At 47.2% G+C, this 26,369-nt stretch overlaps 1 protein-coding gene across 1 annotated transcript; it reads right to left on the bottom strand.

Moving 5' to 3' along the window:
- Nucleotides 1-2,534: 2,534 nt before the first annotated feature.
- Nucleotides 2,535-25,338, bottom strand: Ywhag (tyrosine 3-monooxygenase/tryptophan 5-monooxygenase activation protein gamma). The gene is made up of 2 exons (XM_048368938.1): nt 25,089-25,338; nt 2,535-5,770 (listed from the first exon to the last, which is right to left on the bottom strand). Exons 1-2 carry the CDS (start codon nt 25,173-25,175, stop codon nt 5,114-5,116), a joined length of 744 nt encoding a protein of 247 aa, XP_048224895.1. The 5' UTR covers nt 25,176-25,338; the 3' UTR covers nt 2,535-5,113.
- Nucleotides 25,339-26,369: the final 1,031 nt, after the last annotated feature.

Raw genomic sequence — 26,369 nt, 5'->3', positions numbered from 1 at the left:
GATGGCTGGAGAGGCCAATGCATGTAGTAATAGCACAGAAATAGCTCGGGCTGCCCAGTGCTCGCTCAAACCTCAGGAAAACAGCAACTAGTTGTTGTACTCCAAGTCCTTAGAACTGGATCACCTCAGTTATGGCCTCTAATCCACTCTGACAGTTCTTGGGATGAACTCTACGCCTGGCCTGAAAGACAGTGAGTGGGTCATCCTTTACTGCTGGTTGTTTCAAGTTTTCCAATGTACACAGATAATCCCAGCACTCCAAAGGCTGAAGCAGAGGGGCCTTGGGTTCAAGGCCAGACTGGGCTACACAGCTGGGAGGGACAAGAGGGAGGGAGAGAAAGGAAAAGGAAAAGGGCGCTCTGGGAGAACTTGACTACCTCCTGCTTCTGCCAGGCCACTCAGTTCCTGGGAAGGTCTCCCCAACATGAATTCCATACACCACAACATAGGGACAATGTGCAGAAGCAACTGGGAATCCAGATGGCTTAGCTGCCTAAGTCCTTTCTTTCTTTCTTTTTTGCCACTCCTGGGACTTAAACTCAGGGCCTGAGCACTGTCCCTGGCTTCTTTTTGCTCAAGGCTAGCACTCTGCCACTTGAGCCACAGTTCCACTTCTGGCCATTTTCTGTATATGTGGTGCTGGGGAATTGAACCTAGGGCTTCATGTATACAAGTCAAGCACTCTTGCCACTAGGCCATATCCCCAGCCCTACTTAAGTCCTTAAAGATGATGAAAGTATACTACTTATTTTTGGAAAACCATTAATTTCCAAGAAATTTAAAATGTCATTAATAAGCCAATCCTTGCTGCATCCAGCCATTTGTCGAGATGGAAGTCCCCAACACTTTTATGCCTGAGATGGCCTTGAACTTCAATTCTCTGATCTCCAACCCCAACCCCACCCCTCTGGTTTTGGCCAGTCACAAGCTTGAACTCAGGGCCTGAGCACTTTGTTTAAGGGGGTAGTGCTCTTTAACAATTTGGGCCATAGCTCCACATCCGGTTTTATTGAGGGGTTAATTGGAGATAAGCCTCACAAGGATTTTTCTGCCTGGGCTGCCTTTGAACCATGATCCTCATATTTCAGCCTCCTGAGAAGCTGGGATTACAGGTGTGAACCACTGGCATCCAGTTGATCTCCACCTTCTAAGTAGCTAGGATTACATGCTTGAACCATCATGCCTGGCCTGTTAGTGACTATATGAAGCCCAGGATGGCTGAGAACTCAGGGAATGCTGGAATTATAGGTATGCTTTCATACACCTGGCCTCAGGAAAATCTTAAAACTGAAGATCTGGGTGCAGTGCTATGTTCTTATACTTTCAACAACTGGGGGGCTGAGGCAAAAAGACAGCTTGGGCTCAGTAATATGTAGACAGCCTGGAAAACTTAAGAATACCATCTCACAATAAAAAAATAAGCCAGGCCATGATGATCCATGCCCATTAATACTAGCTACGAGGTACCCAGATCTGGAGAGCAGTGGTTTGAAGCCAGTCGAGGCAGAAAAGCCAGCTCAGGCTAAAGTAGGAGAACACCAGCCTTGAGGGAAAAGCCAAGTGAGAGCATGAGGCCCTGAGGTCAAGCCCCAGTACTGGTGTCTGGGCCAATACTTTTGGCAAGTTCTGGCCCCTGTTCTCCCTACCAGGGGATTACCCAGTAGGAGGCAAGGATGTAAACTGAACCCCAGCATGACTCCCAGGAGTGACCTCCCTGCCCCTTCCTTGTCTGTTCTTGCCCAAGGTTGCAGGTCTGCCCTGAGTGAAGCCCACAGGGGCTGGGTGTGCATGTCCCAGTTCCACTGGGCTTCCAGTACAGCAGCAGCACGGGGCCAGCACACCTATCAGCAGGACTGAAAGCTGGAGTCAAACCCCATCCAGGCCCTCGGTCACTGTTAGTCCCATAGCCACCCTTGCAATGGCGCGCTCAGGATGGCCGAAAGCCAAGCAACCTAACACAGGCGAGCCTGTTTCCACACCTGTGAAAAGTGCTTCAGAAATTTAAATCTTAAAGAGATCTAGCTGGCAGCTCCCCGCCCCCCCCCATTGTGTCTGATTTTGGTTTTGTGCTGCTTTTTATTGGTTTCAGTAGTGGAGCTTGAACTCAAGGCCTCCCATTACTGCTCAGATTAGCATTCAACCACTTGAGCCATGCCCCTACTTCTGGCTTTTTTTTTTCTCTAATTAACTCTCCCAGTTGTCTTTGGTCCTCAGATCTCCTAAATAGGATTATAGGTGTGAGCCACCAGCACAGTACACACACACACACACACACCCTCCAGGTGGCCTTAAACTTGGTTTCTTCCTCCCTCCACCTGAAAGGCACACATCTTGTTTCTTTGCGGTAGTGGGGATGGAACTTAGGGCTTTTTACTCACTAGGCAGATTATACTGCCAGCCTTTGCTTTTCTTGTGTACAGTCAGTCCCTACCCCCAGCCAACACCCACCCCATACCCAACACCCCATACCCAATCAAACTTTCAAAAGCAAAAGACAAGCTAAACTCACCAAACACAGCCCAGGGGCACTGAGATCAGATCTGTAAGTTTATTTGCGCAATGTACGACAGCTACATAATGACTCACATTCATGATATTCCATCACTGAGGAAAACTGCTAAGAATGGTCCGTGTGCGAAATAATTCCTTAGAGAAACACGGAGCTGGAAAAAGAATCACTGAGCAGACCTTAAAAAGAGTTCACTGCATAACATGACAAAAAGCACGAAGGCTCGTTCAGAGAACAAAGTCCCGTTCTCCTAACTGGAAGTTATCATTTCACCATGACTGACACCAGACATTAAGATTAAACTAACACTGGTGTTTCTTTTGCCCCTTCCCCACCCCCCAAGAAAACAAAATATATAGCTGCATGTCACTATAGCAACATCCAAAACAGATCAATTTGTTACGATCACTATTTGGTAGAGCAAACTTTACCCCAAAAGGAAAAAAAATTAAATTAAAAAACTTAAAAAAATTTGAAGACTTAAGTCGTTTTTTTCTTTTGTCATAGGAATACATAACACCTACAGTATAAGTTAATCAATTTCAAGCTACTGTATAGAAACACAACACTGGCATGCACAATATGGTATCGATAGTAATGGAGGAGTAATCATCTCACTGGAAAGACAGGAGCATAGGCAAGTGCATTTCTTTAAAGAGAAAGGAAAGAAAGAAACCATTCAAGCTGCTTAAATAGCAAATCTCCCATTCCCTCTTCAGTCCCAGCCCTCAGTAAGATTTTATCTTGCATCATTTCTGAAAAGCAGCCAGAGCCAAAGCTGAAATTTAAAGGAAAAATAGGTTTTGTAATTCCAGTAAATCATTTCCAAACACTACAAGGAAGGACACAACACTGCTCACTGGACACCAAGATGAGTCAGGGAAAGCCACCCCCTGATGTCTTTTCCACCGGTGACAGACAATGACCCCAGGCCTCTGTTGGCACAGACACAGCCAAGTTCTCTCTGCTTGGTCCTTCTGCGGGCCTCAGTCGCTAGTGAGGAGGGGCCCTAGGGAAGGAAAGTCACGCTGAACTGTGCAGCGTTAAGACACCGTTCCCTGTCACACATGCCTATTTCTAGAGGGAAGCTTGATTCTGGTACCGGCAAAGGCATCAGCCAGTCTCTTCCATTATTACTCACATTCCCCTTGCCTGAACAAAAGCAAGTGGCTGGCAAGTCCCATGTGCCCACCTTGTGAGACCCCCATCATGGACTGCATTCAGCGTGCGACAAGTCGTGTTCAGGCACACGATCCAAAGGAGAAAGCACAAGGGGGCTTCAGCTAGCAAATGAACTAGCAGTCATGTAAGCTTCCTTCAACTACACATGCGCAGAGACTGTGGACGGGTGAATCTCCAATCCCCACGCTAAGTCGGTAAGAAGAGAAGTTTTGGTGAGACGGGACGTAGGCGCTCGCTCGCTCATTCACTCACTACCTGATAAAGACAGGGACTGAGTGATTCAGGGAGGAGAAACTTGCCAGGCTCTAGAACAGGTAGCTGTTTGTGATGGGGTCTCCTCCCAGCTGGCACTCTAGCTCCAGGCTTGCCATACAGCACCACACACCTAGAAAAGACCAGCTAGCCTCTTCAGTCCAGTGGCCTCCCAAGCCCCCCATGCACCTGGCCCATGGCACAGTGGGGGAAGACTCAGGGCACAGGGGGTGCAGAGGAACAAATGGCAGTGTGATCCCCGAGGGGCCGAGCCCTTCTGAAAACATCCCACCATATAAGGATGGCAGACCCGAGGCCCCTTGACTCTGGTGGCTTGCATTTAACAGTTCTGCTAAAGCGATCAACAACTTTTGTGGTGAATACATGGTACAAGAAGGAAGAACCCAGCCACCTGCTAAGCACCTATAAACCAAAACCAAGAGTCACCTGATTCTGCTCAGGCAGGTGTTCCAGCCAAGGCAGCAGACAGGGGGAGACAGACAGCAACACCAACCTGGAAGCGGTGAGTGAGGGCCCCTGCAAAGCCAATGCAACAGCAAAGGAAAGCTCACAACCGATGGCTGGGTGTCACATATGGCTGTAATGCAGAAATACTGTCAACTGCAACTTAGTGTTAATACTGTTGCCGGCCAGAGTGGAAGAGTAAGGTAGAGAAAACCTTAGGCTCCAAGACTGTCCGTTTGGGGTGAACTAGGCTGTGTCTGCAGCGTATACTCTGAAAAAAAGCAGAGCTAAGGAGCTCACATGGACAGGAAGTACCCGAAACTGAAGACAAGAGCATGTGAACATAAAAATCCTTACTGGAACCACAGAACTCACTGAATGAGGGCCACCCATTTACGCTTCTCCATCCTAACACCCAATCACCTGGCAATAAGTTAGACAGACAGCTCCACTTGCACGAACCTACAGAACAATCTGGATGCCTGCGTGAGGTGCTACTCCAGTTCCAGCACAGCTAGCCTGACTTTCCACTAGTGGTATTTTGGCAAAAATGTCAAAAGAGGCAATCAAAGACAGAACAGGTCGTGGGTTTCTCCCTGGGAAGGTCAGCCCTCCCTTTCCCTCCCCCACCCGACCCCCAACTCATGGGAAAAAAATAAAGACTGCAGTAGTAGCATCGGCGTGCGCTGCCAGTCCACCTGGGCCTTAATTGTTGCCTTCTCCACCGTCGTCGTCTTGCTGATCGCTTGTCCAGAGCGTTAGGTTGTCACGGAGGAGCTGCATGATGAGGGTGGAGTCCTTGTAGGAGTCCTCATTCAGAGTGTCGAGCTCGGCAATGGCGTCATCGAAGGCGGTCTTGGCCAAGTGGCATGCTTGCTCCGGGGCGTTCTGGATCTCGTAGTAGAAAACGGAGTAGTTCAGAGCCAGGCCCAATCGGATGGGGTGAGTGGGCTGCATGTGCTCCTTGCTGATCTCATGGGCCTCACTGTAGGCCTTCTCCGACGACTCCACCACTGTCGCCCTCTTCTCACCAGTGGCCACTTCGGCCAGGTAGCGATAATAGTCCCCTTTCATCTTCAGGTAGAACACTTTGCTCTCATACTGGGTCTCGCTGCAGTTCTTGATCAGGTAGCTATCCAGCAGGCTCAGCACATCCTGACACACGGCCTCCAGCTCCTTCTCTATCTTCTCGCGGTAGGCACGCACCATCTCTATCTTCTTCTCATTGCCATCTGCAGACGTCTTCTGCTCGATGCTGCTGATCACCCTCCAGGAAGAGCGGCGCGCCCCGACCACGTTCTTGTAGGCCACAGAGAGGAGGTTTCGCTCCTCATTGGACAGCGGCTCATTCAGCTCAGTCACCTGCAGGAGGAGAAGACAACTTGTTACAGTGCTGATGAGGTCGCAGGCCCAACCACAGCCAACACACCACAATATATCTACCTGAGGATCCAAAGGATTCATAAGCAGAAAGAGAAGAGGCAGGTGAAAGAGTAATGGGAAAACATATCAAGTTCTATCTTAAGATGGCAAGTCAAGTTCGTCTTTACATTGCCAGGCCAACAGTTTTGTCTGGGAGATTCTATGGGACCCTTTAGTCTTTTAGCAACTTGGGGAGAAAATAAGCAATACAGAAGGGAGAGGTAAGCAGACTGTGAAAATCTGATAGCAGGGCCTGAACTCAAGGCCTCAAGCTTTTGCTTAGCTATTTGCTCAGGGCTGGAGCCTTACACTTGAGCCCTGCTCCCCTTCTGACTGGGACAAGAGCATGCTTACTTAGTTAAACTGGTAGTAGTCACTAATTTAATGGTTATATACATGGAGATAATTACACCAGAACACAAACACTTTTCTGTTTGTTGCAAGCAACGCATTTAAAGATTGCTTCGCTTATTACTTAATACCCAGAAAGTGGCATTTACATGAACATCACTTGCTGGTTCTAGTGAGCTAATTTTCCCTCAGCATCACAACTAGAGGAGAGTGAAGGAACTACATCAGCACCAGTGGGGAAAGGGAGTACCAGCACCTGGTGGAAATGCTATTGGGATGAGAGGCTCACTCCTCAGACCACAGCAGCCCTGCCACCTCAACAAGGATAAAGGGTGCCCACTTCTAAGTGTCTGTGGGCAAGCCCTCCCTTTCTCTGGTTCCTTTTTGTCAAATGTATTTCTGCCCCTTCCATGAGACTCTCCAGAGACCAATCCTGATGGGCTCTTGAGCCGGTACCAAGCAAGAGCAGAGGGCATGCTAGGTACTCTTCCCTCCATGCTTTCTTCTCCCCGCAGGGTTGTCTGTCTTACATTACAGTCTCCTAGCTCATCTTCCTGTATTACGTATCTCTTCTCTATTTCATCCTCTTCTCCAGCCTGGCTTGGCCCTCCCTGAGCTACCTCACACCACTGCCCACTGTGAGCCTGAGCCATGAGCACCAGCTGGCAAAGGCCAGGGCTGAGGACCCCTTGGCCCCCAGGCCCTAGTGGCTTCTGGTACAGCAGCTGAACCCTGGCCTGCAGCAGCACAACCTAAAGTCAGTCTGCAATGCCAGGAGAAACTTGCATGCCTGTGGCCACACATATCAAGTTCTGGCCTTTCCCCTAAATCCCACTGGCCTCACTCCAAGAGCCAGGGGCTATTTAAAGCCCCAGTGACCTCACCAGTGCACTACACACCAGGTCTCCTCTTGCAGAGGAGGAGGAGGAGGCTGGGCTCTGGAGACTGGAGGCTGCAGCTGCAAAATGGACATTATGAAACACCACTACCATCTTTAGACAAGGCAACTCAGCCACAGTTGGAACATACTTACATGTGCCCTGCCGGAGAAAAACTAAGCTAGAGGGGAAAACCTTTAGTTCTAAAAGGTCTGCCCAAAAGTAAGGAAGAGTTCCTTAAAACTTCCAACCAGAAGTTATACAACCCCCTTAGAGCTGGGCACTGGTGGCTCTCAACTGTAATAATAATGGCTATTCAGGTGGCTGAGATCTAAGGATTGTGGTTCAAAGCCAGACCAGGCAGGAAAATTCACAAGATTTGTATTTCCCAATTAACCAGCAAAAGCCAGAGTGGAACTGTGGCTTAAGTGGTAAGGCTGTTATTAGCCTTAAGAGAAGAAAAAAAGCTCAGGGCTGAGAATATGGTTTAATGGTAGAGTGCTTGCCTAGCATGCATAAGGCCCTGGGTTCGATTCCTCAGTACCATATACACAGAAAAAGCTGGAAGTGGCGCTATGGCTCAAGAGGTAGAGTGCTGGCCTTGAGCAAAAAGAAGCCAGGTACAGTGCTCAGGCCCGGAGTCCAAGCCCCAGAGAGAGAGGGAGGGAGAGGGAAGAAGGGAGAGAGAAAGAGAGAGAGGGGGGAGAGAGGGGGAGAGAGAGAGAGAGAGAGAGAGAGAGAGAGAGAGAGAGAGAGAGAACTCCTGAGAGCATGTACACACTCAGGGACAGTAACCAGTGCCCAAGCCCTGAGTTCAAGCCCAGGACCAACACACACATGCCCATAGCCACACATGTGAAAAAACAAAAGCATGTCCTTTAGGTCAGAACTGAGGCTGCAACTTAGTGGCAGAGGGCTTGCCTTGAGCTCAGGGACAATGCCCAGGCTGAGTTCAAGCTCCATGACTGACAAAAATAAATAAATAAATCTGGACTGGATGTAGCTCAGTGGCAAAAGCACTTGCCTAGCCAAGTGCAAGGTCCGGGGGTTCCGATCCCAAGCACCAAACAAAACAAAACAAAAACCCTCTAGTAGTATCCCCAAAAAGCTCAACCAAGACAGAAGACAAAAGGAAGAAAGCACCTATGTAACATTTGAGAAAGGAGCTCATGTTACTCATAGTTTCTAAGAATGCAACCTTGTAACCACATGGTCCCCTAATTTCCTATTTTACTACAGCCAAAGGAGAAAAGAAGCCTCTATGTAATTATCTTAGGGGCAAATTTAATTTACATTCGGAAAAGAGTTCTTGCTTAAGCAGGGGCTGGTGGCCCATAACTGTAATCCTAGCTACTCAGGAGGTTGAGACCTGAGGAGGTGGTTCAAACCCAGTACAGGAAAGTCTGTGAGAGTCTTATCTCCAATTAGCCAAAAAAAGGCCAGAAGTGGAACTGTATGTAGCTCAAGTGGTAGGGGGCAAGCATAGAGTGAAAAAGACAAGGAAGAGCTGGAGGCCCTGAGCTCAAGCCCCCAGTACAGCAGAGTTCCTGCTTTGACCAGCACATGAGTCCCTAGGTTCCATCCTCCCCAAGAGGAGATATTCTCCCTTTCTCTACTCTTACTAGTTTAAATGTCTAGTGATTGAAAAATCTCAAATACAAAAAGGATGAAAATGTGTAATTCTCACCAATTTCTTCTTTTTTGTTGTTGGTTGTGAGGCTTGAACTCAGGGCCTGGGTGCTGTCCCTGAGACTCTTTGTGCAAAGCTAGCAACCACTTCTGGTTTTTGAGTGGTTAATTGGAGATAAGAGTCTCCCTGGGACTTTTCTGCCCCAGCCAAGCTTGCAACCCTCAGATCTCCGCTTCCTGAGTAAAAGGCGTAAGCCGCTGGTGCCCAGCTTCACCAATTTCACAAGTAACTCTTCCCAAATCCCAGCTTAGACTAAAGAGTAAGACATTAATGTTATCAAGCTCTTCCCTAAAAGAAATCTTTCCTACCTTAGTAACTTAGAAGATTCTTAGAAAGCTACTATCTAACCTTGAGGCTTGGAATCAGGCTGTTCACAATTTCCTCAGATTTACCATCAAACCTCAAACTGCAATGAATGCATTGTTTAGCTGTTATTTTTTTTCTTTAAACCCAGATTCTAGATATAGTGTCCAGGCTGGCTTTAACTCGTGATCCTCTTGCCTCACATCCTGAGGGCCAAGATTACAAGAATGTACATGTGTGTGTGCGCACACGTGTGCACACACACGTGCAGGCGTGCTGGTCCTAAGGCTTGAAATCAAGACGTGGGCTCTGTCCCTGAGCTTTTTGCTCAAGGCCAGCACTCTACTAATTGAATCACTTCTGGCTTTTTTTTGTAGTTAACTGACTTTCTTGCCCTGGCTGGCTTTATACCACAGGCACCCCACCAGAGGTATTCTTTTCTGTTTTGATTCTTCTCAGTAGTGGGGCTTGAACTCTGGGCATGGGCACTGTCCCTGAGCTCTTCAGCACAAGGCTAGCACTCTATCACTTTAGCCACAGCACCACTTCTGGTATTCTGGAGGTTAACTGGAGATAAGAGTTTCACAGACTTTGCTGCTTAGGCTGGCTTTGAACCGTTATCCTCAGAGCTCAGCCTAAGTAGCTAGGATTACAGGTATGGGCCACCAGTGCACAGCTCAGAGAGGTATTCTTAAGAAAAATAGCAAAATTGCATGGGAAGCTTGGAGATTTTTAACTAGAAAGGCACCAATGGATAATGCTCTAATCCACAATATGTGGACCAAGGTCTTTGAGGAGACAGAAACTAGAGATTTCTTAACAGTGATTAAGTCTGATGTTCTTAACTATCTGACAAAGTGGTTGCTTACACTCACATTACAGATGTGACTCAGAAAATAAACTTGCTAAAGCAAGCATTCTACCAAGGAACCGCATCCTTTGTCCAGAGTGGACATTTTAGAGAAAAGTATACAGAAAAATGCCTGACTTCCTTCACTGTAAACACGGATTGTTCTATTGGACAACTTGCTACATAGTCCAGGCTGGATTCCAACTTGCAATCTCCTACCTTCACCTGCTGAGCACTGGGAGCCCACAGGAATGTACCACCACACCTGGCTTGGGAAACATAAGCTTTAGTGGACAACATGGGCCACTGCAAAAATCACAAATGCTCTTAGGTGGACCTGCATTCTGTGCTGTAGAACAGACTTGCTCCACTATTTCTATGTCTTTGCCTAACACCCTAAACGACATTCCATCTGGTAGCAGTTGGTTTACAGCATAGCTATACCACAGAACCCTACTTACTACTTATTTGTGTATTCATTAGAGTATTTCTAGAAGTCTGCAAGCAGATTGGCTGGGAGGTCGATTAAGGCTGAACTGCACTGGTAAGGGCAGAAGCCAGACAAGAAAACCTCTCCACAATTCACAGTTCACACCTATCATTCAAGTTTTCAACTAATTGTGAAAACCAGTTTTCAATCAAGCTCCAAAACAGTAGTTTTACATAAACAATCTTAGAGATATATACAGCTCAAAAGAGGGTATTTCTTTCTTTTTTTTTCTTTCCTGCCAGTTCTGGGGCGTTAACTCAGAGCCTGGGCACTGTCCCTGGCTTCTTTTTTTGCTCAAGGCTAGCACTCTACCACTTGGGACACAGTGCCACTTCTGGCCTATTCTATATATGTGGTGCTGAGGATCGAACCCAGGGCCTCGTGCATGCTAGGCAAGCACTCTACCGCTAAGCCACATTCCCAGCCACAAACAGGCTATTTCTGAGCTCATCAAATGAACAAATTATAATGACTAGTTTCTTTATAAATGTAGTTATGAAAAGAGCAGGGTTTTATAAAGAATGGTATCAGGTTCCATTTGTTTCAGACAAGGAAATTTTTATGGAAGGGTTGACATTGATGGAGATATCTTGTACTCACTGACTGCCATTATGTGGTCCACTCTGCCAGTGCCCAGATGTCAGGTGGGTCTGGGGCCTTAAGGCTCTATAGAAAACTACCCTTCTTGGCTAAGACTGCCATAGGCTGGGACACCTAGCACAGTGATATTTGCCCCAGAAGGTGAGTAGGCTGCTCCACTCTTTGGGACAGCAGTTTAACTGCTGTGCCTCTTGGCAGAGAGGTGGTAGGTGTCTGTTCTGAGCAGACAAGAGGCAGTACAACTTTAGTGTTCCTTTTTCTCTTCCAGCACTGGGATTTGAACTCAAGGTTTCCTTCCCACATGCTAGGCAGGCTTGACCACTTGAGCCACACTCCCAGCCCTTTTTGCTCTGGTTATTTTTTAGAGGCACCCACTATTCCCCTGGGGTTGGCCTGGACCATGGCACACCAGTTAAGCAAACCTGGCTTCACTGAGATGCATGCTATGGGGCTGAACACTCCACCCCACCCCTCCTACCCCCTCACTGCAAAGAGACAGCCATGACTAATCTGGCTAATAGGGAAGGCTACTAACTAGTGATCCATGCCTAGGTCACCATACTGCTACTCCCCCCCACCCCATTCGTTTTTTGGCAGTTGTGGGGCTTGAATTCTGGGTCTGGACACTGTCCCTGAGCTCTTCATCTCAAGGCTAGTGCTCTACCACTTGAGTCACAGCATCACTTCCAGTTTTCTGGTAGACTTTCCTGCCCTGCTGGCTTTGAACCAGAATCCTCAGATCTTAGCCATACGAGTAGCTAGAATTACAGGCATGAACCACTGGCACCTGGCTCTCCCCCTCCTGCCACCTTTTGCGGTGCCAGTCCTGGGGCTTGAACTCAGGCCCCAAGTGTTTTCTCTGAGCTTTTTGCTCAAGGCAGTGTTCTACCACTTAAGCCACAGCTCCACTCTCACACTTTTTTTTTTTTGCCCCAAGTGGCTTTGAATCTCAATCCTCAGATCTCAGCCTCCTTGAGTAACTAGGATTACAAGTGTGAGCTACCCTTCTTATCCATGCCTCTGGGTTTTCCTAGCAGCTTCACTGTGCCTACCCTATACTGCTCTCTCACTCCACCCAATGGAGCTTGGTGGTGAGTCACCAGTGACTCACCATGCTACTGTAAGGCACTTCTCAGTGTTTATCAAATGACAGCAATCTACAGGCGGATGTACATGGCCCACGTTGTTTGCAGAAACGTTCCTAACAATCCCTCCCAACCCTGTATGCACTTCCTTCCTTTCCCAGTGATCCTGCAGTTCGGCCCATCAAGATGGCAGATCTTTCTCTGCCTCTATGAGCTAAGTCTGGCCAAAAGCACCAGCTAAGGGAGCACTGGCAAGAAAAGGACAGAGGCTTGATAGGTGCTTATGCAGCCCAGGCTTGTGGCTGGAAATACCCCTTCCTTACCGTCCCCACCACAGGAAGAAGCCAGGGAGACCCAAGGCTCAACAGGGCAGGTCTGGAGCAATTGCTCAGCCAACCACACAACCATGATGATATGCTCATTTGGAGTAGTCTGAGAACAGGCACGCAAACTGAAATACATTCCACAGACCCAAACCGTAGCAACTTAGAGCATTTAAAGAAAAATAAGGGCAGTTTACTTGTCTAGATTCCCTTATTGCTCCAGCTTGTCTTATGAAAATATTTTCCACTTTTTTGAAAAAAAAAAAAAAAAGGGCTGGGAATATGGCCTCCTAGTGGTAGAGTGCTTGCCTCATATACATGAAGCCCTGAGATGGATTCTTCAGCACCACATATATAGAAAAGGCCAGAAGTGGCGCTGTGGCTCAAATGGTAGAGTGCTAGCCTTGAAGAGAAAGAAGCCAGGGACAGTGCCCAGGATGCCCAGGACTGGCCCCCCAAAAAAGTTACTCAGGCTCCAATTCAGGACCTCAGCATTTCTGCCTACAACTGGCCCACTACCACTTGAACTGCAGGAAGCCTGACAGGCATGTTGCCATCATAATCACCTGCACCTTTCCAAGCCTTTCCAAGGCCACATGCACTTGCCATGGATTGTTCCCCTGACTAGACCCCTGGGCCCACTTCCATTATCCCAAGGCTAGCCCCCAAACTGGTACACAATAATTAAGTGATACCAACTTTGACAATTTATCCCAAATGACACTTTCTTTAGGATCCTTTCCTTTAACTGGTTGTTGTTGTTGGTGGTGGTGGTGGTGGTGGTGGTGGTGTGTGTGTGTGTGTGTGTCTTTTTTGGTACTGGGCCTTGAACCCAGGATGTTGCACTTTGTGTTTTGCCAGTCCTGGGCCTTGAACTCAGGGCCTGAGCACTGTCCCTGGCTTCTTTTTGCTCAAGGCTAGCACTATGCCACTTGAGCCACAGCGCCTCTTCTGACCTTTTCTATGTATGTGGTGCTGAGGAATTGAACCCAGGGCCTCGTGCATGCTAGGCAAGCACTCTACCGCTAAGCCACATTCCCAGCCACAAACAGGATATTTCTGAGCTCAACAAATGAACAAATTATAATGACTAGTTTCTTCACAAATGTAGTTGTTATGAGAAGAGCAGGGCTTCATGTGTATGAGGCAAGCACTCTTGCCACTAGACCATATTCCTAGCCCCGGATGCTGCATTTTCTAGGCAAGTGCTTTGCCACTGAGCTACATTCCCAACCCCAGAATTTTTTGTTCTTGTTGGTTGCAGGGCTTGAACTCAGGGCCTGGGTGCTGTCCTTGAGCCACAGTACTCTACCACTTCTAGCCTGTTCTGTTTATGTGGTACTGAGGAACCAAACCCAGGGCTTCATGCATGCTAAGCCAGTACTCTACTACTAAGCCACATTTGCAGTGCCCCCAGAATCTTTTAAAGAGAGGGTTTTCCCATGTAGCCCAGGCTGGCCTTCTATCTCAGCCTTGGGATTCTGGGGTTATACATGTTCACTACCACACCTTGCTAGGAAACCTCCTTTGCTGTCCTATGTCTGTGTCTTCTGGCTCCACAGCATTGCGTCTACTTAGTTTTGTGTAATGAACACTCCCACAGATGCTAGCAATGCCCACTACATATCCACATCCTCCCTGATTTTGTGCTAACACCACTCCCCCTCCAGCCTGCTTAGATGCTCATAAAGCACAGTGTCTACAAAATCACTATCCAAGACCAAAAATATAAGCATCTTTTCATCCCTTTCACCTACCCCAAATTCCATTTTTTGAACTCCACACAAAAGCACATTTTGTTTTAATTTTGAAAACAGGGACCCACAACACTGTGCAGGCTGGCCTCAAACTCTTGGGCACACTCCCCCCGCTCAGCCTCGGAGTGGCTGGGATACAGGTCCTTGCTACCATGCCCAGCAAAGTCATACCATTTCTTCTGATGTAAAATGGTGGCAGCATGACTCAAATGGTCAAGCACCATCTAGCAAGCACAAAGCTTGCTCCCACCCCAATATCACAAAACACGTTCTGCCATCTTCCTCTCAAACTCTTACTTACCTCAAATGAAAGCTCAAGTTCTCCCTTGTTAAATGATACAACATACTAAATCATGTGAACAAATGCTGTAACACAAGAAACATTTGTTCTGCCCCATTTAAACCTAGACTACACATCAGTCTCAAAGTCAACTAAAAGAAATTAATATATATGCAGTCGCCAGAGGATTTCGTATGCTTCTGTAAAGAATATGTATTACAATTAATGAAAACAGACCAATAAGCTGGGAGCGGCAGCTAACACCTGTAACCCCAGCAACAGGGAGTCTGTTCAAAATTCAAGGCAAGCCTGGACCTCTCCCTTTTTGTTATTTTTGTGCAAGTCCTGGGGCTTGAACTCAGGGCCTGGGGGCTTTTTTCCCCCTCAAAGCTAGCACTCTACACTTGAGCCACAGCCCTACTTCCATTGGGATTTTTTTTGGGTGGGGGGGGGGTTAGTTTATTGGGGCTAAGAGTATCTCACAGACTTTCCTGCCTGGGCTGGCTTTAAACCATGCTCCTCAGATCTCAGCCTCCTGAGTAGCTTGGATTACCAGGCATGAGCGAATGGCACCTGGCTACAGCACTTCCTTGAGCCTGGGGGGAGACCTTTAAGCTCAAACTTTAGATAAGCATTTTCACATATAAACTGGTAAAAATAACAACTTTGGAAACTATTGGGAAATTAGAGAGGGAAAAGTATATTCCCAAGATGACAGTAAATGTCAAACTAAGGTCAGGCACTGTGACTCACACCTCTAATCCATATTTATATAGAATACTGTGGGATTTTGGGGGGGGGCCTGGACAGAAGCATGAGACTTGTGGTCACTTACGCCTATAATCGTGGCTACTCAGGAGGCTGAGATCTGAAGATCAAGGTTTGAAGCCAGCCTGGGCATTAAAGTCCATGAGACTTTTACCTCCAATTATCCAGAAAACCAGAAGTGGCACTGTGGCTCCTAGTGGCAGTGCTATCCTTGAGTGAAAGAAGCTCAGGGATAGTTCCCAGGCCCTGAGTTCAAGCCCCACAACTGACGAAAACAAACACATACCAAAACTACACTTCCTATGAATGCTAGGCATGTACTCTACCATGTAGTTCTTCTACAGTCAGCCCAATAGTGTCTAACTTAGGTCTTCTGTATTCCTAGGAAGATTTGAGTCAATGTAGAAATCTACAGACATAAATCCCCAACCAAATTTTACCTTTTTTTCTCACTAGTGTCCTGTGACTGGTCAAACTAAACATACAAGCTGAATTTTTTTTTCTTTTGCCAGTCCTGGGGCTTGAACTCAGGGCCTAGGCATTGTTGCTAAGCTGCTTTTGCTCAAAGCTAGCACTCTACCACTTTAGCCACAGCACTACTTCCAATTTTTTCTGTTTATGTGGTGCTGAGGAATCAAACCCAAGGCTTTATCAATGCCAGGCAAGCACTCTACCACTAAGCCACATTCCTAGGCCCAGGCTGAATTTTTACAGCTCCTATTATCATTGCTAGTTCTTAGTATACACATACATGTGTATAAACCCCCCCCCCACACACACACAAAGTGAACAAAGCTAAGATCAAATGTAAGGGCACTGTAAATCCAAGAGATAGTTATAATTCATTAAGCAAGAGCTTTGTAAGAGGGCTGAAGTCTGACACAGTTCAAAGCCAGCTGGGGCAGGAAGATCCACGAGACTCTTATCTCTAATTAACCATCAAAATTAGTTTGGAAGTGGAGCTGTAGTTCAAGTGGTAGCTCAGGGACAGTGCCCAGACCCTGATTTCATGCCCCAGTACTGGCATACAAAGAAAAAGTTTTGGAGAGTAAGTCAACAGAAATGTTTTATGGAATTTTTTTAAATGCAATGTCAGTGTACGAAATTTACTGTATTGTTTTTCCTTCCTTCCTCAGTAGGTGGATCTAGTTGTTATCCTGTAGAACTGTCAAAATGAATAAAAAAATAAATTGGCAGTTTCTCGGCTGCTGTGGTTATTTACTGAAAATATCACAGCTCGGCTATGTTTCTCTTGTTTTGCTACTGTGACAGGGTCTCAGGTGTGGCTGGCCTTGAACTCATGATCGTCCTGTCCCCACCACTTCATGCTGGGGACAAGATTGTACATCGCCAGGCCCAGTACCTTAACACTGGCAGAATGCTGCCCCACAGGTGTGGCACTACTACATCCACCACTCATGACCCACCCAGGCTTCCATTCTCCTGGGAGTACAGGCTGAAGGCACATAGCACTTGCATGTCCACTGAAGGCAGGGCACTGCTCTTAAAGCCAAGGAAAGCAGCAAATGATGTGCTATCTGAATTAAATGCCTTCATCAGAAACTGCATCTTGAGGGTGCCAAATGTGAATGCGAAGAGATTTTGCTGGTAATTGGAGCATCTGTGGTAAATAAGGGGTAATTTTGGCTATACAAAAAGCTATCTTCCAAAATGGTAAATAATCCCAAAGGAGCCAGAAGAGCAAAAACTGTATGTAGACACAGACTAACAACTGCTGTGCGGTGTGGAAGCTGGGACTCGAGGCTGATTAAACCACTCATCCTTGTTCAGTGTGCAAGTTTCCATTAAAGCAAAGAATGGCAGAGTCTTGGGCTGGGAATATGGCTTGCCTCATATACACGAAGCCCTGGGTTCGATTCCTCAGCACCACATATATAGAAAATGGCCAGAGGTGGTACTGTGGCTCAAGTGGCAGAGTGCTAGCTAGCCTTGAACAAAAAGAAGCCAGAGACTGCTCAGGCCCTGAGTCCAAGCCCAGGACTGGCCAAAAAAAAAAGAATGGCAGAGTCTTATAACAAGGGAAAGGGGGAGCTAAAGGGAGGAAAGGGAGAGAGCCTTGTCTCAGACAGGCCATCTACACTCGTACTCTGCTTCACCTTGTTTTCTTTCATGTAGAAAAGGTGCTACTTATTTTGGGGGGATATCAGTACTTGAACTCAGGGCCTTGCATAATGTATTCTCATTTGGCTTTTTTGCTCCCAGCTGACACTCTTTACCACTTGGACCATACCTCCAGTCTGACATTTTGCTGGCTGGAAATGGAATGACACATTTCTTCCTGGGCTCAGCTTTCTTGTTCACGGCTGATGCCATGCCACCTGAGTCACACCTCCAGCCTAGCCTCCAGGTCCCAGCCTCCTGAGAAAGTGTGAGTCACTGTTGACAACAGACTACTTTTTTCTTGTGCCAGTCCTGGGGCTCCAACTCAGAGCCTGGGTGCTATGCCTGAGCTTTTATGCTCTAGACTCAGAATCTCAGGAAAATAGCTTTAAAAATATATATAGGGCCAGGAGTTTGGCCTAGTGGTAGAGTTGCTTGCCTAACATTCACAAAGCCCTAGGTTCAATTCCTCGGTACCACATACACAGAAAAAGCTGGAAGTGGTGCTGTGGGTCAAGTGGTAGAGTGCTAGCCTTGAGCAAAAGCAGCTCAGCAACAGTGCCCAGGCCCTGAGTTCAAGCCCCAGGACTGCCCCCCCCCCTCAAAGAAATGTAACAGGCTTATGCCTGTAATCCTAGCCACTCAGGAAACAGATCTGTGGATCACAGTTCAAGGCTAGCCTGGGCAGAAAAGTCAGAAGTGGAGCTGTGACTCAACTGGTAATATGCCAGCCTTGAGTGAAAAAAATATGGGACAGTACACATCCAGACCCTGAGTTTAAACCTCAGGACTGGCACAATTGAAAAAATAATTAGCCAGGCATGGTGGTTTGTGTCTATACTTAGGAGGCTGAAACAGAAGAATCCTTGAGTGTAGGACTTGGAGGCCAGTCAGGGCAGCAGAACAAGATCCCAAATCCAAAAAATAGAGGGAGAAGAAGGTTTGAGGTGTCACTCAGTTGTACAACATGTGTTGGGCATGTGAGGTTCTAGGTTTAACCCTCAGCACCAGGAAAAAATTTAAGCCTATTTCTACATCATCTAAGTACCAACACCATGGGCATCTTTGTTTCCTAGAGCCAGGACATTTAAAACATGGTAGCTCAGGTGTCCTATTCACTAATTCCTTTTAGAAAGCTGCAGACATTGTAATGAGCTCTACTGCTTCTAATGAAACTTGCCTTCTACAGCCCTCCACGGGCTGCCTCTTGGCACTGCTGCAGCTGTTCCACACTAGGTAAGAGGGTGTGAGCCTGCCTCAGGCCTTCGGGGAGTATTTGGGGGCACTGCAGCCCCCAGTAGTAGTGGCAAAACAGGAGAAAAAAGCCAAGAATTCCCATACCCCTGGACATTGACGCTGTTTTCTCTCCAAAGATGAAGAGGTCAAGAACAATGAGTTTACTTGGGATTTTGTTTTTAACATTATGTTAAAGTCTATAGTGGGGCATTAGTGCCTCACACCTGTCTATAATCCTAGTGAGGATCCTGGTTTGAAGCCAGTCTGAGCAAGCAAATCCAAGAGACTCTTGTTTCAAATTCAAATGGCCTAAGTGGAAGTGTGGCTCAAGTTGTACAGTGCCAGTCTTTAGTGGAAAAGCAAAGCAAGAGCACCAGGCCCTAAGTTCAAGCCCCAGTACAGCACAAAATAGCAAAATGTTGCCAGGAGCCAGTGGCTTATGCCTATAATCATAGCTATTCCGGAGGGTGAGATCTGAGGATTGTGGTTCAAAGCCAGCCAGAGCAGGAAAGCCCATAAGACTTTTATCTCCAATTAATGGCCTAAAAGCTGGACGTGGGACTGTGGGTCAAGGGTATAGTGCTATCCTTAAGCAATACAAACTCAAGGACAGTACCCAAGCCCGAGTTCAAGCTCCAGGACTGGCATGAGCATGCACACACGCACACGCAGTTTTCAGATACACTCTTACAAGTGAAACCTTGCTGTCAATTTGGCTTCCCAGCCACTAGCTCTTGAAAAAGGAGAAAAAGTCATGTATATGTTCTGGGCAAAGTGACACACATCTACAATTCCAGATCTCAGCAGTCTGAGGGCAAGACAATATCAAGTTTGAGGCAAGACAGGGCTAACAAACAATGCAAGACCCTGTCTTTCAAAAGACAGGGGGCTGGGAATGTGGCTTAGTAGTAGAGTGCTTGCCTAGCATGCATAAAGCCCTGGGTTCCATTCCTCAGTACCATATACACAGAAAAAGCCAGAAGTGACATGTTCATTTGATCTGTGGAAGGGAAAGGGAATCACAGAAACAGCAGGACAAAGGATGAACTAATGCAACAATGATATTCACTTGACACTATGTTGTAAATGAACTATACAACTTGTGGGGGCTGGCAAGAGCAAATGAGGAAGCGGGTAACTGTTTAAAAAGAAATGTACTCATTACCTTACTTATGTAACTGTAACCCTGCTGTTCATCACTTTTGCAATAAAGACATTTAAAAAGCTTGTAACCAAAAAAAAGAAAAAGAGCCAGAAGTGATGCTGTGGCTCAAGTGGTAGTGTTAGCCTGCAGCACAAAGAGGCTCAGAGACAGTGCCCAGGCCCTGAAAGTTCAAGCCCCAGAAAGGATCCCTCCCCCACCAAAAAAAATCAAAAGAGCTGATACTGAAAATAGAATTTGAGGATGGTAATATAACAGAAAAAGTTATGAGTTGTTTACAGAAATGAAAAAAGTATGGGGCTGGGAATATGGCTTAGTGGTAGAGTGCTCGCCTAGCATGCATGAAACCCTGGGTTCAATTCCTTAGTACCACATACGCAGAAAAAGCCCGAAGTGGTGATGTGGCTCAAGTGGTAGAGTGCTAGACTTGAGTAAAAGAAGCTCAGGGACAGTGCCCAGGCTCTGAGTTCAAGCTCCAGGACTGGTAAAAAGAAAAGTGTGTGGCTCACACCTACAGTCCTACTCAGGAGGCTGAGATTTGAGGACTGAGGCTCAAAGCCAGCCCAGGCAGGGAAGTCCACAAGAGTATCTCCAATTAACCAACTGCAAACTGGAAGTGGAGCTGTGGCTCAAAGTGGTAGAGTACTAACTTTGATCAAAAGGGCTCAGAGACAGAACTCATGCCCTGAGTTCAAACTGCATAACCAAAAAGAAAAAGAAAATAAAAAGTGATTCCTCCCCCCCCCCCCTTAAAGTGGTCCTTGCCTTTACTTCCATGGCACATGGAGTGTTGTAGGAATACAGACTTATCAGATATTCTGCCAGACAGGTTTGCGGGATAGGTCAGGGCAGAATTCTCACTTGGTGCCTCAGGAGCACACTGGTACCCAATATGCACTTAATATCCATCACTGGATCCCCACCAGCTTTTAGAGCTAGGTGGAACAGCTCCCTCTCCTAGGACCAAAGAGGGGCAACCACCATACATGGGGCTGTCTGTGGCTGAAAATGAGCAAGAACACAGCAACATTTCTATGGACTGGAAGAGTTAATGGGTTCCGACTTCAGATCAATTGCTCTTGTTTGGGTGAACATCATGTGGCTTTAAAACTCTTTTGACTCTTTAAATGGCAGTATAATACAAGCCTGGCTAATTTATGCTGAAAAGGTTCAGATGCTGGAAAACAAAGAGGAAGGGATAACCAATTACCACTGGTATGAGCTGTGCTGGGCACTTCCCAGACACATTCCTGAATTGGTAATCACGTTCTAAAACGCAGCCAGTCATGGCCCAAGACCAGCATTATTTGTTTAAGACAGCATTTTCTTATTTTTTTGAACTAGATTGAGGTGAAAGATACACCCCAGTAGAACATACTAAACACCATTCAGTGGCCTGCATGCAATTTGTCATGTGACAGTGTTCAATAAAAACACTGTCTTCTCTACTCTTATGACAGAGTTCAGCTTAATAATAAATATGGCTTCCTCAAATACTGGAGACAAAGAAGCCCTACCAACACTGTTAACGAGAATGTGGATTGCATTTAACATCTTTTATCTAACAAAATTCAAGACATGGATGGAAGAGATTTTTTTTTTAACCAGAAAATAACAAAATATCCATCTGGGCATTATCCATTGTGATGGCTATCACCTGGAAAGTACCCCCAAAAGAGAACTATTCCAGATACAGGACAGGAATAACGGCTGGCAGGGCTCCACCTGAGAGCTAGAGGCATCATTACTCCATTAGTGATAATGGCTATTGATCCAGCCTCCTGGAAGAGCTGGCAGGAGACATGGAGTACTGCAGATAGGAAGGTTTTATTGTCTATTGATGCCCTGAAATTTGTTTATATACCTAATTATGATGGCCATTTGCCACCCATGCTCCCACTACCTAACTAGATTGATTCAAGCAAACTAGTGGTCTAGAACCTTCCTTCCCCACCATAGCAAGAACCAGTCCCATCTCAGGAGGCTGTCCAAAGGACAAGACAGTTCAGTGGGTAACCTTCCTTGCCAGAGGGACTTATGTTCAAGATCCCTAAAGGGGATGCCTGATACTGCAGACAGTCTCCATTTCCCTCTCCATTCATATGTACCTATGAAGTTTCATCTGTACATTAGACCCACTAAGACATTAGTAATAACTAATGATAGAACAATTCTAAGCCTGTGATAAGTGTTATTTAAAACTATCCCATTTCATATTTTGGACAATGGTTATCAAGGGTAACTGACATTGGAAGAAAAAAGAATTTTGTGTGCTGGTTAACAGGGCTTGAACTCAGGGCCTGGACACTCTTCTTTAGCTTCTTCACTGAAGGCCTACTGCTTGAGCCACTGTTAAGTGGAAACAGAAATGTCACAGAATTTCCTGCCCCAGCTGGCTTCAAACCAGGATCCTCAAATCTTTATAGGAATGAACCACTGGCATGGGCAAAAACAAGTGTGGATAAGGGGAACTAGTAATATTGTCTAACACATAGGAAGCATCTAGGTATTTATGCTTTCCCTAAGTCCAGAACTACCTATCTATATAATATTTATACCCTATTCACCACATAAAACTACCACTCTGCACATTCCAACACTGTCATTACCAGGATAATTCCCCTAAATGCAAATAAAATTTAACCTTCCTATCAAGATCCAGCCTTCCAAAAGAACTCAAGTGCTAAGACTCAACTTTTTTCTTCCTACTTTTCAAGAGGTATGGTTCAACTGGCTGAGCAAATGTCTAGTAAGCTTGAGACACCCTAGGCTCAACTTTTCCCTCCTGGTACTAAGGATTGGATTTGGCTCCTAGACTACACACCAGCCCTAATGACTTTTCTGAAATGGGTAGAAACAGCTGTGTAGTAGTTAGCATTTTTGAAGCACCTCCTATATTCCTTAATAATACTCAACTGTGCAAAAAAAATGAGGGCTAGAAGTAGCCTATTTCATGAACTCAGTTTGATAAAGATCTTTATCTTACAATGTTCTTCCCTCCATAATCAAGGAGCAAATACTAAAAGACAGAATTCCCAATTGCGATCTCAAAGCATATGGTAACAGGTTCCTATTCCCTAATGATACTGAAAAGGAACCAGTAGGAAACCATCATTTTTCATGGTTTTTATTAAAACCTGTCCAGTTAATTACTTGGAATCACCTAATTTATGTCCCACCCTGCACTATGGTCAAAAATATGTTACTGTTTAAAAATTCTTTTATTCCATAATTGCCCAACTTCAAGAACAAGGCATGTCTGAACATATGAAACTACCTTAGGAACTTTTGTTAAAAGACAATTGAGGGCTGGGAATGTGGCTTAGTGGTAGAGCACTTGCCTGGAGTGCAGGAAGCCCTGGGTTCAATTCCTTAGTACCACATAAACAGAAAAAGCCAAAGTGGTGCTGTGGCTCAAGTGGTAGAATGCTAGCCTTGAGCAAAAGAAGCTCAGGGACAGTGCCCAGGCCCTGAGTTCAAGCCCCAGGACTTGCAAAAAAAAAAAAAAAAAAGACAATTGAACATAAGGTAAATTAGGCGTACCTAGAGGTCATAGGGTGAATGAAATTTGAATTTTTTGGACCAATTTTTTTAACTGGTAGAAGATGAAGAACTTGATTTCACCTGACTTATCAGCTACTTTCTGCATTACCTTGGACAAATGCCATTTGCAAACTCCCTAGCAGCCCTTAGGTGCATTGCAGCCTCTGTGTCATTGTATGTGACATCACTGGGTTGTTATGGGCATAGGTGCGAGGGAGGTCACTCGCTTTCCTGTGAAACTAGAAATACGGAAAAAATTAGACTAAATAACATGAATTAAAAGCTATTTCCAATAGTGGATACCTACTAAAGGTCCAACTTGTATCATTTCAACATGAACACATGATAAAACAGCAACTGTAGCAATAGCAGTATTCTCAATTCAGAACCAATTCTTTTCGTTTAAGACAAAAAAAAATTGGTAGCTGGTTTAATTACGAACCCTTGCAAGAACTAATAAGGTTACTTAAGAATTAATCTGCAATATCTCTACTGCTTCATTTAGAGGATTTAACATGAAGGTACACATGCCAGCATTCACTTCACACTGGAAATGCATTTTTAAAATCTTTGTTACATAAGGCAGGAAGTTCGATATTAAGGTAATGGGAAGCCTAAATTTTTAAGTTTCATTTTATAATATTTTATTTTTCCTCTCTTAACATCTCACCATAAGAAAATGGTGCAACACTGGTAGAAATCTGCATCCCAGACAAAAACGTGGCAACTGGAGATTAACCTTATCAGCATGAGGATGCATTCGCTTAAAATTTTTTAGGGCCTCAGATGTATCTAAACAACAACAAAAAAAAATCCCCCACTTAAAGTAACTCCTCCCATCCTCCACCCAGTCTAGGCTCTCTGCAATATGACAAATGCAGAATCTTCTAGAAGGACTTGCTCCTGCCTCCCACTGCCGCTTTTGTTTGCAATATCAAATCCGACAAAATACATATATCTTTTTTCCTTCAACTTCAAGAGCTATTTTCGGCAGATGCGTGCCTGAATTCTAAAGAGAAACAGTATATGTACAAATTGAACCAGTCGGCTCACATTCACAAGCTTTATTTCAAAGGCAAGCAATACCTACCCTTTCTGACACAAAAACATTTAGGGAAAATGGAGATGACATGTGGAGATCGATCAACGAAAACGCCAGCGAGACAAATGTCCCCCTATCCTTCCTAAAAGCCAGTGGGGCTTTGGGGAATGGAGGGAAAAAAAAAGGAGTCTTTTGTTAAGAAAAACGTGAGAGCAAGGTTTCAATTTTGCACTCAGGTTTTCAAAGCGACCCTAAATTATTTCCCCCCCTCGGGGAGGTTCTTTAAAGCATCTGTCAGGGGAAGACAGTGGGGAGAAGATGGGGGGCGGTGGGGTAGAAAGCTGGGAGACCTGCTGAGTGAATGGGAAAGGCGCCGCCCAGACACCAGGGAGAGAAAGAGGAACCGCATCCATGCGGTCCCCCGCCCCCACGCCTGGGCTGGGAGGAGGGGAAGCGGGGCACAAAGGATGCGCACGGCCCCGGCTCAGGTCCCCGCTGGATCCGGAGGCGCCGAGACCCCCGACCCCGCTCCCACCCCCAAACCCCGCCCCGGCCCCAGCCCAAGCCGCCCAGGCCGCCCCACCCGACTCCAGGGACCCCGGAGTGTGGCCGCGTCACCACCCGGGCTCCGGCCGCTATTAGGGTCTTCCCCGGGCCCCCTCGCCGAGTGGCATGGAACGAAGCCCGGAAGAGCCTCCACCCCGCCCCGGTGGTCCCCGCCCGGGTCCGAGCCCTGGGAGAGGCCGGGACGCGGCGGGGGGAGGGGAGCAGACACTCACGTTCTTCATGGCCGCGGCCATGTCGTCGTAGCGCTCCGCCTGCTCGGCCAGCCGGGCTTTCTGCACCAGTTGCTCGCGGTCCACCATCTTTGCGAACTGGATCGGGCCGGAGGAAGGAGACCTGGAGGACGGCTGCGGCGGGGCTGGAAGTCGTGTGCCGGAGGGACCGACTCACGAAGCGAGGTGCTGAGGCGGCGAGAGCTGCGACCGCGGGACCGGGCGCGAGGCGGCTGCGACGGCTTTGCGTGCCGCGGGCGGACAACCCCCTGCGGTCCCGCCCACTCCGCGTGACGTCAGCTCCCGCCCCGCCCGCGCGCCCCGCCCCGCCCCGGGCTCGCCCGGCCCGCTCTGCCCGGGCTTCAGCTTCAGCACCCCAGTAGGCGCAGCTCGCCGGTGTTTTATCCGTGTCCCCTCCCCACGCACTTCTCCGCTGTTGTCCGACGCTTTTCTTTCTTTTTTCAACAGACCCTGGTTCTTTCGCCCCAGCCGCTTCTTCCCTGCCCCCCCACCACACACACACCCTGCCTGTCCTCTGGCACGTGGGCCCCTGGGAGTTGTAGTTCGTCCCGGCGCAGGTGGCCGCCTCGGGGAGACCAAGGACAAAGGGGCGGTCAGGACTACATTTCCCAGCGGGCGTGGCGCGCGGGCGGGGGAGGACCGGGCTGGGAAGGGATGGAGCCCCGCCACCGCCGCCAGGTTCCCCAGTCGGGCAGGCGGGCGCGCTGCGTCCTCCCGGCCAGTGCTGATTCACCGCCCAGCCCCGCCGCCTCCCGGCAGTAGCTAGCGGAAGGCCGGCTCTCAGCCCCGCACAGTATCACAGACTCTTTAACAGTCCTTGTTGGGGAAACGACATCCACCGTCATCCAGAGGGGTCCTGCCCGGGATGGGCGAATTGAAGGCCCAAGTCCTGGCGGATTGGCCGCGCCCCTCCCCCACAACAGAGCTCCAGTCCCCCACTACGCCTTGGTTTTCCTGGGTTTGCCCCTTCCTCCTCTCCGATGTGTTATACTAGAGATTCAGTGCAATGAGAGGCACCTGTGCACACACCCCATAGACAGCACATTTTATTTATCTCATCTATTCCGTTATCTGTTGGGCATCTACTATGTTCCGATTGCTGTTCTAAGCAGTGGGGTACAGTAGTAAGCAAAAAGATAAATCACCCTGCTTAAGAAAATAGGACCGGGCATGGCAGCACATTCCTGTACATTCATGAGACTGAAACAAGAGGATCTTCAGTTCAAGGCCAACTTGAACAATGAGACAAAGGGAGGGAGGGAA

The sequence above is a fragment of the Perognathus longimembris genome, chromosome 1 (assembly GCF_023159225.1).
Source record: "Perognathus longimembris pacificus isolate PPM17 chromosome 1, ASM2315922v1, whole genome shotgun sequence".
Taxonomy (NCBI): domain Eukaryota; kingdom Metazoa; phylum Chordata; class Mammalia; order Rodentia; family Heteromyidae; genus Perognathus; species Perognathus longimembris.
Note: the sequence above shows the minus strand (reverse complement) of the source record. Positions and strands in the feature narration are given on the sequence as shown.

Excerpts from the sequence above, each read along its gene's own strand:
- Ywhag (XM_048368938.1), bottom strand. The coding sequence starts at position 25,175 with ATGGTGGACCGCGAGCAACTGGTGCAGAAAGCCCGGCTGGCCGAGCAG. Across the intron at positions 5,771-25,088 it reads TGGCCGCGGCCATGAAGAAC|GTGACTGAGCTGAATGAGCC; the intron begins GTGAGTGTCTGC and ends CTCCTCCTGCAG.